This window comes from Pediculus humanus, genomic scaffold (assembly GCF_000006295.1).
Source record: "Pediculus humanus corporis 1103172107582 genomic scaffold, whole genome shotgun sequence".
Classification (NCBI taxonomy): Eukaryota; Metazoa; Arthropoda; class Insecta; order Psocodea; family Pediculidae; genus Pediculus; species Pediculus humanus.
This window is the reverse complement of record NW_002987196.1, coordinates 179,604-191,045: the sequence shown is the minus strand read 5'-3', so window position 1 is coordinate 191,045 and position 11,442 is coordinate 179,604. Positions and strand designations below refer to the sequence as shown.

General features: G+C 30.3%; 1 protein-coding gene across 1 annotated transcript in view; it reads right to left on the bottom strand.

Moving 5' to 3' along the window:
* Positions 1 to 5,464: 5,464 nt before the first annotated feature.
* Phum_PHUM225150 (myosin Ie, putative) overlaps positions 5,465 to 11,442 on the bottom strand; it is a gene marked incomplete at both ends in the record, with an annotated part of 34,165 nt that continues 28,187 nt past the window's right edge. Inside the window, 8 exons of the mRNA XM_002425827.1 lie at positions 5,465 to 5,541; positions 5,658 to 5,836; positions 5,921 to 6,076; positions 6,149 to 6,224; positions 6,301 to 6,688; positions 6,728 to 7,075; positions 7,458 to 7,611; positions 7,706 to 8,349. Coding sequence (XP_002425872.1) covers positions 5,465 to 5,541; positions 5,658 to 5,836; positions 5,921 to 6,076; positions 6,149 to 6,224; positions 6,301 to 6,688; positions 6,728 to 7,075; positions 7,458 to 7,611; positions 7,706 to 8,349 — 2,022 coding nt within the window. The remainder of the gene's footprint in view (positions 5,542 to 5,657; positions 5,837 to 5,920; positions 6,077 to 6,148; positions 6,225 to 6,300; positions 6,689 to 6,727; positions 7,076 to 7,457; positions 7,612 to 7,705; positions 8,350 to 11,442) is intronic.

The following is an 11,442-nucleotide window of genomic DNA, read 5'->3' as shown; positions in this document are numbered from 1 at the left end:
AAAATCAGGGCATTGTCGTGACAGGACACTTAAAATAATGAAAATTTTAAATAAAAAAAAAAACTAGAGAAAAGGCAGAAAAAGAGAGAGGAAGAAGAAGAGAAAGAGAGAGAGAGGGGAGGAGGAAAAAATGTATAAATTAACAAACTCTGCCAGAGGGCAAAAAATCAATTTTTTTTTTTTTCTAAAAAAATTTTTTTAATTATAATTAAAAGTTGAATAAAATGTTAAGAACTGAAAAAAAAAGTGAAGTAGAAGAATGAAAGTAAGAAAAAAGGAAAAAAAAGGAAAAGAATCAAAGGAAAGAAGAATAGAAAAGAAAAGAAAGGAAAAAACTAAATTTAATAATATTTAAATTTTTTATTAAAAAAGAAAAAAGAAAATTTTTTCGGAAAAAGATTTAACTTGTCGAACTTACGGATTTAAATTTTTCCCTTACCCTCCCCACTCCTCTTCCTCTCGTAGAAGTTTTTCATTTAAACAAAAAAAAAAAAAAAAGGAAAAACCGTTAAATTTTTCCAACCGTTTTTCCCCCTTTTTCCTACTTAAACGTGGAAAGAAAAAGAAAATTTAAAAAAAAAAAATTCATTTTCTTATTTAAAATTTACGCACGCACGCACTCACTCACGCACACACATATCATTACTAACACGCATAAACCCCGTCGTACAACAATCGACGAATAGCAATACAAACAAACAAACAAACATCGTAAACCCCTCCCCTCTCCTCCTCTCCGCCCCGCAACAAACAATATACATGGAAAATTTTTTCTTTTCCAAAATTTTCCCCTCACGTATTAATAACTCCGTTTCTTTAACAACAACAAAAAAATTTCATCCGGGTTAACCGATATTAATAATAATATGGGGAGCAACAACAACGTAAGTAAGCATAAACATCAAAAGCAGAAAACATCAACGAAAAAAAAAAAAAAATCGTCTGCACAAAACTCTTTCAACCGTAACGTTTCTTTCTTTAAAGAAAATTAAATCCATTAACAAAATTCTTATCAACATAATTAATCAAGTGAAAAATAAAAAAAAAAAAACAAAAAAAAATCAAGTCAAGAATGAGGATACGCAGTTATAAGGAATGAATGAATGAATGAATGGAGGAATGGAAAAGCAGAAGAAAAAATTAAAAAGAAAATTTTAAACCTGATAATAAAAAAAAATTGAATTTACGACACCTTCTTATCATTAAAAACGCACACACACGCACACGTACTGATAACAATTTTTATTTTATCCATTCATTAATTTATTTACATGATAATAATAATAATAATTTATTAATTAATAAAGCGGATTTTGATTGATTAATAAATAAATTGATAACGCACGCGTGTCTTTATCACACGTTATCATTAATAATAATAATAATAATGAAAAGAAAATTTTATATTCGATTACAAAAAAAAAAAAAAAATTTATTAATCGATCGATCGATCGATGGATCGATATATCGTTTTGAATATTTTTGTTTTTTTTACGCACCGACTGATTCGTAACACGTATGTCGAAGTGCGGTGAGGAGGGGGAGTGCGGTGGGGGAGTGAAGAAGAAAAAGGAAAAAAAAGGACAAAACGAAAAAAAAAGAAAATTTTTAGAAAATTCAATTTTCCATCGTTTTTTTTTTTTATTTTTTTTAAAATTAAAAACGAGTTCGTTTGTATTGGGATTGGGGGGAGGGGAGAGGGAAAGGACGAGGGTGGGAAAGAAGTTTTCTTATACGTTTCATTATTATTATTATTATCATTATTATCATTATTATCATTTTTGAAAATGAAATGAAATCGATTAGGCCATTCATCCATCCATCCATCCATCCATTAAATCTGTCAGTTTTTTAAAAATATCCAAAAAAAAAAAAAAGAAAAAGTTTCGATCGATTTTCTTTCCTTTTTTTTATGTCCTTTTTTTGTCCTTTTTTCCTTTTTTAATGCGTGTGATGGATTTAAAAAAAAAAAAAAATTTTAAATAATCGTTAGAATTTTCCAGAAGGAATTTTTTTGCCCCCCTTTTTTTTTTTAAATCCATAAAATTAAAATTTTTTTTTAATTTGAAAAAAAAAAAAAAACATGGTTACGGCTTACCTTAACGTCAGTTACAACTTTAAATAATAATCTATTACGAAATAATTGGGGAGAGGGGGAAGGGATCGGAAGAGGGCAGGATAGAGAGAGAGAGAGAAAGGGGGGGAGTGACATTAAAATAAAATAAAATAAAAAAAAATGAAAATTTAATTTATATCGAGAAGTTAAAAAAAAGGTTTTTCTTTCTTTCCTTCCTTTTTTTTTCCAATGATCCCCCTCTCTCTCTTCCTCTCCCTCCCTCCCTCACACTCTCAATCTCTCTCTTGTTGCAACAGTAAAATAAATCTTAACAATGTGCAATCAATCAAAAGGTTTTTTTTTTATTTAAAAAGAAAAAATTTTTTTTTGGGGGGTGGAAGGTTCCATGACTTGAAAATCGTAAAAAAAAAAATTAAATTCGCGTACCTTAAATTATTTTTACGCGGAATGATGATAATAATAATAATGATTAAATGATTAAATAAAAAACGATATTATTAACCGGAAACGGAAAAAGAAAGAAAAAAAAGGTTCTCGACCTTTTCAAAAAAATTATAATTAATTATAACGAGTATAAATTAAATTTAAAAATTTAAAAAAAAAAAAAAAAACGAATAATAATAATAATAATAATGAGAAAGAATTTTGGTTTTTTTTTAATAACAAAATGGCGGCCGCGTAAAATTAAAAACTTTTTTTTTTTTTAATAATTTTTTTCTTTTTTTTTTTCCTTTTCAAAAAGACGAAATGAATTATTGTCATTTTTTTTTTTTAAACCGTTAAAAAAGGTTTAATTTTTTCTCTCATAACCAACCTTTTTTTTTCTTCCGCGTATAAGATTTTCAAAAGGTTCTTTTACATTTTTTTTTTTTAACCTTTCTTTTTGAAAAGGTTGATTAATGATGGTTTTACATGAAAAGTCAATCCTTCAGTGTAATAATATTCTGGTAGTTTAACAACAATAAATATTATTTACACCGAAAACAACGAACCGCGAGTAATACTCACATCATCATCATCATCATCATCACCATCATCACTATCATCATCATCATCATCACCATCGTCATCATCATCATCATCCTCCATTTTTTTTTTTTTTTTAACAATTCACACCTATCGCCATTTTTTTTTCTTTTTTTTTAAATTTTATTAATCATCCCGATTATCATCCATTGTTAAATTATTATCATTATCATTATTATCAATTTTTTTTTATAGATTTAATAATTTACAGGCACGACGTGACAATTTAAAAAAAAAGAAAAAAAAAGGAGAGGGGGAAAAGACATTTTTCGACCCAGTAAATTTTTTTAAAAATGACGTCACATAAATTTTAAATAATTTTATTTTTTATTTTTTCTTTCCCATTGAAACTTTTTCATTATTTAAAAATGGTAAGTGTGTGCGTGTTCGAGTGCGTGGGTGGCTGGGTGCGGGGGCGCACTCGCGGGCGTACGTTCACGCATTTGGCAAAAGACGAAATTAGACTTTTAGGCAACTTAAAAAAAAAATATCTTAAAATTTTACTTATTTCCCCCGACATTTCCAAATTTTTTTTTTTTTTTGACTCTCTTAAAATCAACATAAATAAATAAATTTATGTATTTAAATTTTAAATAAATAAATAAATAAATAAAGATAAGACACCTTTGGAATACATTACAAAAAAATTAAAATAAAAAAATTAACATTAACATTAACATAATTATTATTTATATCACTATCATTATTATTAATTATTACTACTTTGTGTCACTTGAAATGCTTGCTTAATACGTTTATGATTATTATTATTATTATTACTATTATTATTATTATTATTATTATTATTATTATTATTATTATTATTTATAATATTATCATTTATAATAATAATAATTTTTTTTTTTTAATTTTTTCGTTAACGATAATATAGTTTAATTAGTGTGTTCGATTATTATTATTATTATTAATTATTAATCTTTTTTTTTAAGGGGGAGGGGAAAGGGGAGGGAGAAAGGAGTGAGGAGGGAGGGGTCATTAATATTCAATTACAAGTTAATGTAGTACGTTGATATTGTTTGGGTAGATAAAACGCTCAGTTAATTTCTAACGGTTTGTAAACGACAAAAAAAATATTAAAAAAAAAAAAATGGCTGCCAGACGTTTTGCAAATGCGCGACAAAAAAAACTATATCCCGTTTACTACGCAGCGGAACCGGAAGTTTACTTAAGCTTTTTTTTTTTTTTATTATTATAGAGAAAATTCAACTTTAAGATACAGATATCCGGCATTTGCAACAGAGACCAAACGAAATTTGTAACGGAAATTCTCAATACTTTGCCGCAAGATCATAGTAAGCTAACAAACAAACAAACAAACAAACAGACTTTTCTCATTTACAAAAAAAAAAACTAAACTGCAGATTTTAATCCCTGAAACAAAATTTTTAAAAACTAAAAAATAAAACTACAACTTCATTACGTGCAATTTATCAAGAAAACAAACAAAATTGACACCCTCAACAGCAAAACAACCCTTTTATTTTTTAAAAAATAATTATGTTGAAATCGTTAAAACTTTTAGAAAAAGTACAAAACCCAACCAACGTCCGACATTTTTAAAAAAAAACAAACAAAAAAAACAAAAACAAATCGGATTTGTCTCGGCGAAAGAAAGAGATTAGAAAACGTGCAATTAAAATACAATTATCGAATCAAGGTTGTATATTGCCTCCCATCGTATCGTTCTGCAAATCCTTCGACAACAACAACAAAAACAAAAACAAAAAATAAATAAATAATAATGATAAAAAAAAGTTGAACGGAATATAAAATTGTACCACGTGCGAGCGAGGAAACCTTAGCTTTGGAATGAGTTTTCCTTTTCTTAAGCGTGTACAACAACACGTGTGCCACCTCCAGAAAAAATTTAATAATAAACCGACAGGCCTAAGAAGTAACTACAAAGCAAAAACAAACACGTCATTATCATCAGTCTTAAATTCAACAATTCTTTTACGTACCTAGAATCGAATAAAAAAGAGAGAAAGAGAAAGAGAGAGAGAGAGGGAAAAAAGGATAAAAGGCATCATCTCAATAAGGCACCGCGTAAAATTTTATAAGGCGGTAAGTTAAACACGTCGCACGTACGCACTTTTTCTAAACCTTAAACGAATCACAATAAATATATATGTGTACGCCTATCGAAATACACAGCCTAAATTATTAAAGCTTTTTTCATTTTAAAATACCCCGTAATACGTCATCATCATCGTCGTCGTCACCATCATCTTCCACATCATCATCATCATCATCATCGTGTTGTAGTTTAGCTGCCGCGCGAAGAAATTCCAATAAAATTAAAATAAATTAAAATAAAATAAAATAATCGTTAATCATCAATCACATTTTTTCCACGTAATTCGAAGGAAACAATCCTTCTTTTCCTTTCAGACGTCCCTGCCACCAACCGCCTTCATCTGAAAAGGGGGAAATAAAAATTTTTTAACTTCCGCCACCACCGTTTAAACAACGACGACATGATGACATGATGACCTGTGGAAATTCAATGGAAAAATTGATTGAGGCAACTTACGTTCTTTGACTATCGTTATTATATCTCCGTACGTTAGGGAAAGTTCGTCCAAATCTTGAGCCACGTAATCGTACACGGCTTTGCACCTCGATAGCATGACGGGTTTGGGCTTTAGAGGAGGCCTGGGTTTCCCACCTCCGGGTATCGGTTTCTCCATCTTGGATTTGAGAATATTATCACTGTAAAATAAAAAAAATAAAAAACTCACGACATTGATTTGTTTTTTTTTTTTGGTTGGTAACAATGATAATTCGGTAACTCACTTGGTAACGGTGTTGGTATTTGTCACGTGAGCGAGTAACCCGTTCGGAATGATTTCTTTGGATTTTCCTTCGTTAAATCTTTGGTAGTTGAATTTAAATGATGATATTACAGGTTGATTGGGTGGTACGGGATCACTCGGAGGCGGTGGAGCAGCTCTTCGATATACCGGATTTGCAGTAGGAATGCTGTTGTTGTTGTTGTTGCTGTTGTTCTTGGCGAATTGTGACGATCCTTTAAATACTTGTATGTTTTTTGTTGTACTGTTTTTCTTGTGACTAGATGCTACGTTACTTTTTTCCGGAACTGAAAACATCGACAGTAAAGTAATAAATAATTTTTTTTTTTTTTTAAACAATTTTTAAATTTAATTAAAAGGAACACGCGCGCGTACCTGAAGTGTTGGGTAAACCCCTGGACACGGTAACGTTTAAAACTTTTCCCGACGATTTAAAAATTTCCAGCTCTCCTAGATTGTCGCTCTCGCTCTGTATGAAATTCACGAATCTCATTCCTCCTCCTCCTCCCCAATCTTCTTTTTTGATTTTAAATTCAAACTTGTTCGAAAACGTTATGGTTAAAGGACTTCCGACTCTCGATTCGTACTTTTTACTCAGACAATACAAAAATTCCGTTTTGAACGTGATTTCTAAAAGGCTGTCGTAACTTTCTCTCACTCGTATCACGATCAAATCATCCTTCAGCGTGCTCAGAGTAACTCCGTCAATTTTTTCCAAATCGATTTTCCTCTTTATCGTTTCCCTACACGTCTCCTTATTATTATTATTATTATTATTCCCAGATTTAACTTTGTCTCTTGTTTCGATAAGAAACAAAGTCGTTTCCGTGAGAATTAAACATCTTTGATTCGTTTTGAAATTCCTGTCGTATTTTTTAACAGTTTGCGCGAAAACGATTTTTTCTTTTCGTCCGATTAATGTCACCAACGACGGAACGTGACCCACTCCGACGTAGTCTCCCACAAAATTTCTATTCAGCGAATTTTTTCTCCTTTGTTTTTTTCCTACGACCAAATTCGAGGCTTCCAATTTTTCTTTGTCGCGCTGTCGGCGTGCGAAATGTTTTTTAAACGCTTTCTGTATGATTCGAGCATAATCGTTGTATTTCTTTTCCCGCATTTCTTCGAGCATGAAAAGCTATAAAAAAAAATGGCATAAAAGAAACGCTCTGAATTGTATTTCGTTTTTTTTTTTTGTTTTTTGTTTTTTTTAAATATTTGCGCACACTCTAATTATTTTATTATCACACCAACCAAAAGATTGAACGGATCTCACCATCTCTCTCTTCGAGAGAGACAGAGAGAGAAACGAAAACAATGAGACATTAACTACTTTTTACGATAAAATAAAAAAATAAAAAAAACGGTAAAGTTTTTTTTTTTTTAACGATCCCTTAAATTAGCCCTAATTCAATTTTAACACAATTTTCTGATGCGAAAAAACTTTTCCGCGTTTAAAAAAAAAAAAGTGGGGGGACCTTTGCGAATAGGGAAAATAAAAACGTTCGACTCAAACTCACCGTTTCGGGAGCTTTGATAAAAACTTTTGTCATTCCCAACTGATAAGATCCCAGTGGAATGTTTAATTTTTTCATGATCCATTCAACTCCAGATTTGTCATCTCCTCCCCGCCAAAAACGACCGTTTTTTGTTTCTTTGGTTAATATACCGTATCTGTAATTAAAAAAAAAAAAAGAAAAAAATTAAACCCGACGCATAAAATTAATTAATTCATCCAAAAAAAAAAAAAAAAGGGAATTTATTTAACCTGAATAAAAATTTTTGAAAAAGTCTTCGATAAGCAAATCCGGCTCTTCGCACTCTTATATTTTCCTTGAGCCCGAGATATTCGACTTGATGCCTCACGCTGGACTCCAGCCATTCTTTCGACTTTTTCGTTTCGTTCGGTTTTATGCATCTCACGTAATGAGGCCTGCAATTTTTTAATTTTTCCACGAGCGCATTTGCTTGAGTACGAATTTTATTTCCCGCCGTAGTCGGACGTGACTTTCTTCTATTGCTGCTGCTGCCGCTGCTGCGATCCTCGTGTTGAAAAAGTCTACAAAGTAATTTGCTTTCGCTCGATTGCATCAATTCCACCAAATCGGAAAATAAAACGTCGCGATTTTTATCGCAAAAACCGTGTACGTCGTAGGAAACTTTTCCCGCGTAATGATGAATTATAAAACTATCGTTTCCCTCGACGTAATGATCGTGCTGTCGGACGGCTTTATTGAGTTTCTTTTGAAAATCCAAATCAGCACCGGAGGACACGGCGTGAAGCGTGGCACACACATCGTCCAATATGCAAAATATTCCCGGTGGTTTTTTACCCTCGATCAATTCGCAAACGATTTTATTATTGAAATAATGAATCGGAGTCCATTCGATTTTTTCCGCGGCGTATTCTTCCTAAAATTAATATGCGATAAAAAAATAGAAAGAAATAAATAAAGAGAAGTAAAAAAAAAAAAAAAAAATCGATTTCCAACCGGATGCGAAACATTTCGAAAGTGAAAAAAAAAAAAATTAATTTGCAAAAATAACCGAAACGAACGAATCAACCGACCGTAGTTAACCTTATAAGAAAAAAAAAAAAAAAAAAACTACAATTATCACTACTTTTAATTTACAATCTACAAATTAATTATTATTAATGTGACGTAACGGATTCCGCTCTTTGATCGAATTGAATTTTAATTTTTTTCCTTTTAACAAAAAAAATTTCAAATTTACTCCAAAAAAAAAAAAAAAAAAAAAAAAAAACCTTGACTGCGTACATGTGCGTGAGTGAGTGCGTGTGATTCTTTCATTATGTAATCATTTCTTTTTTGCTCTACTTGAGTAAAAAAAAAAAAAAAAAATTCTCCATTTTACTAATATAAAAAAAAAAACTTTTACACTTTCGTTTTTTCTTTCTTTCTTTCTTTTTAATTTAATAGGCGGTGACCACTAATGACCAACAACAAAAAATGGCAAACAATTTACTTTGGTAAAACGTCATCATCATCATATTTTATTTTGCATTTCGCGATACGCTCTTCGATTAAATTGCAATTGAATTTTAATATATTAACCGTGTCGCCATCGAGAAATTTCCATCCGAAGACGAAGACGAAGAGAGAGAGAGAGAGAGAGAGAGAGAGAGAGAAAGAGAAAGAGAGAAAATAATAGGAAAAAAAAGGATTCTTTTCTTTTCAACTCCCCCGTAGACCATAGATAGATAAACTAAACGGTTTTTTTTTTTTTTACTCAATTTCTACTTTCACTCTCTATGACATAAAATGAAAAATGCAAAGAAATTTACCTTTTTTTTCTCTTTTTTTTTTTTTATCATCATTATTTCTCAAAACAAAATAGAAAATTAAAATTTTTTTTTACAAAGAGTAAAAGTACCTCATCGTTTTATTATTTGTCGTTCGTTCTTCACGCTTCACCACATTACACGACAAGTCGAAAATTAAAAAATAAGGGAGGAGGAGGAGGAAGGGTATTTAAGGGAGGCGTTACTCATATTCCCAAAACCTCCATATTAATAATAATAATGATAATTAAATAAAACTCAAACGTAAATTACATTCAAAGTTAAAATTAATTCCCATTAACTTTTTCCTTTTTTTTTTTTTTTTTTTTTTTTTTTTTTTAATCAACGCGAAATGATTACAGACGTTTTTGTATTACAAGTTCCGCGGCGCGAAACGCTTTTTACTAAAGTATACATCTTAATTACGATACACTCCATTATCTATTGATAATGATAATGCATACAACACGTGTGCACGTGTACAAATTTTAAAACCTCCGAACGTGTAAAATCATAACAAAAAAAAAAAAAAGAAAACTCTCTTTAAATTTAATTTTTCTGTTTTGTTTTCCATGTCGTAGAATCGTCAGGTAAAAAAGGAAAAGAGAGAGAGAGAGAGAAAGAGAGAAAGACAAAGAAAAGAATAGGGAAGAAAAACATTTAATGAGCGAATAATAATGATGATTCGGTGAAAGTTTAAAAATATTTAAAAATAAAAAATAAAAATTTTTTTTTGTTTTCGCTCGCTTGCTGTGCTACCATTTTTTTTTTTCTTTTGTTTAAAATGAAATTACCGATTAGCGCCTTAAAGAGTCTCGCGGTTGACTCAAATAATAATAATAATAATAATAATAATAATAATAATAAGCCAACGGCCATAGCGTGCTGGTCACACCGGTTCCCGTACGATCACCGAAGTTAAGCAGCATCGGGCGTGGTGCAAACTTGGATGGGTGACCGTTTGAGAACGCCACGTGCTGTTGGCTTAAAAAGAGCAAAAAAAAAATGAGAACAAGACAAAGTAAGAACCAAAAACAAAATCTTGTTCTACTGTCGACCTGAGGCAGCTCGACGAGAATGTGAATTTCACTGCTTCTGACCCTGGCCACTCCAAAGATGTTAGTCACCGGAGCCCAGTTCAGGAGACAAATCGTTCCCATCGAAAAAGACGGACTCAGGAAGACCTTCAAGAATTGATGTGGTGCTATCTTATAATAAGTGGCACCACCGAAATTCGAGTATTTGTCCCTAAGGAATCGGGTAGAAACCTCGGATAAATACTTAAAAACTCCGACAAGTAGCCTTGTCGTGTTTAATGGTGGATAATAATAATAATAATAATAATTATTATTATTATTATTATTATTATTATAACAAGACAAATAAGAGCCTTGTCGTGTTTAATAGTGGACATAATAATAATAATAATAATAATAATAATAATAATAATAATAATAATAATTATTATTATTATTATTATTATTATTATTAGTTATTTTCGAACATTTTTTTCCAAAGTTTTAATTGGCCCATTTCCTTAAATTTTTGAACTCCAAAAAAAAAAAAACAACAAATGAAGATGCGATGCGATTATACGTCATTTTTTGATCGATTTCGTTCCGCTAAATAAAACAAGTAAAACAAACAATAGAAAACAAAAACAAAAACAATAACAAACAACAACAACTTTAAAATTATACACGGGTTACAGTTTTTCGGCACAGTTATAATAATTGTAAATCGACTGATGACTGACTTGATTTTTTTTCCCTTCTTCTTATTGTTTTTTTTTAAACAATAAATAATCGTGTAAATAATAATAATAATAATATTAATAATAATAATATTAATAATAATATTAATAATAATAATAATAATAATAATAATTTTATAATTACAACAGTAATAAGTTCGCGTTCACACACATTACCGGTAAAAACAAACACAAAAAAAAAAAAGAAAACAAAAAATTAGCTTTGAAGGGCAATGAAACGTCATTTAAACGATATCGTGAGAAAAGCGTTTGAAAGCGGGGGAAGAGGGGATCAGGAGAAAAGGGAACCACAGTTTTTAAAAAAGAAAATACACAAAAAAAAAAAATTCGGTTTCTTTTACATCTTCAACTTTGCACCCATTAAAAATTATGATGCGAACGTTACATATTTGATAATATGATTTCACTTGCCAATCAAATTTCACTT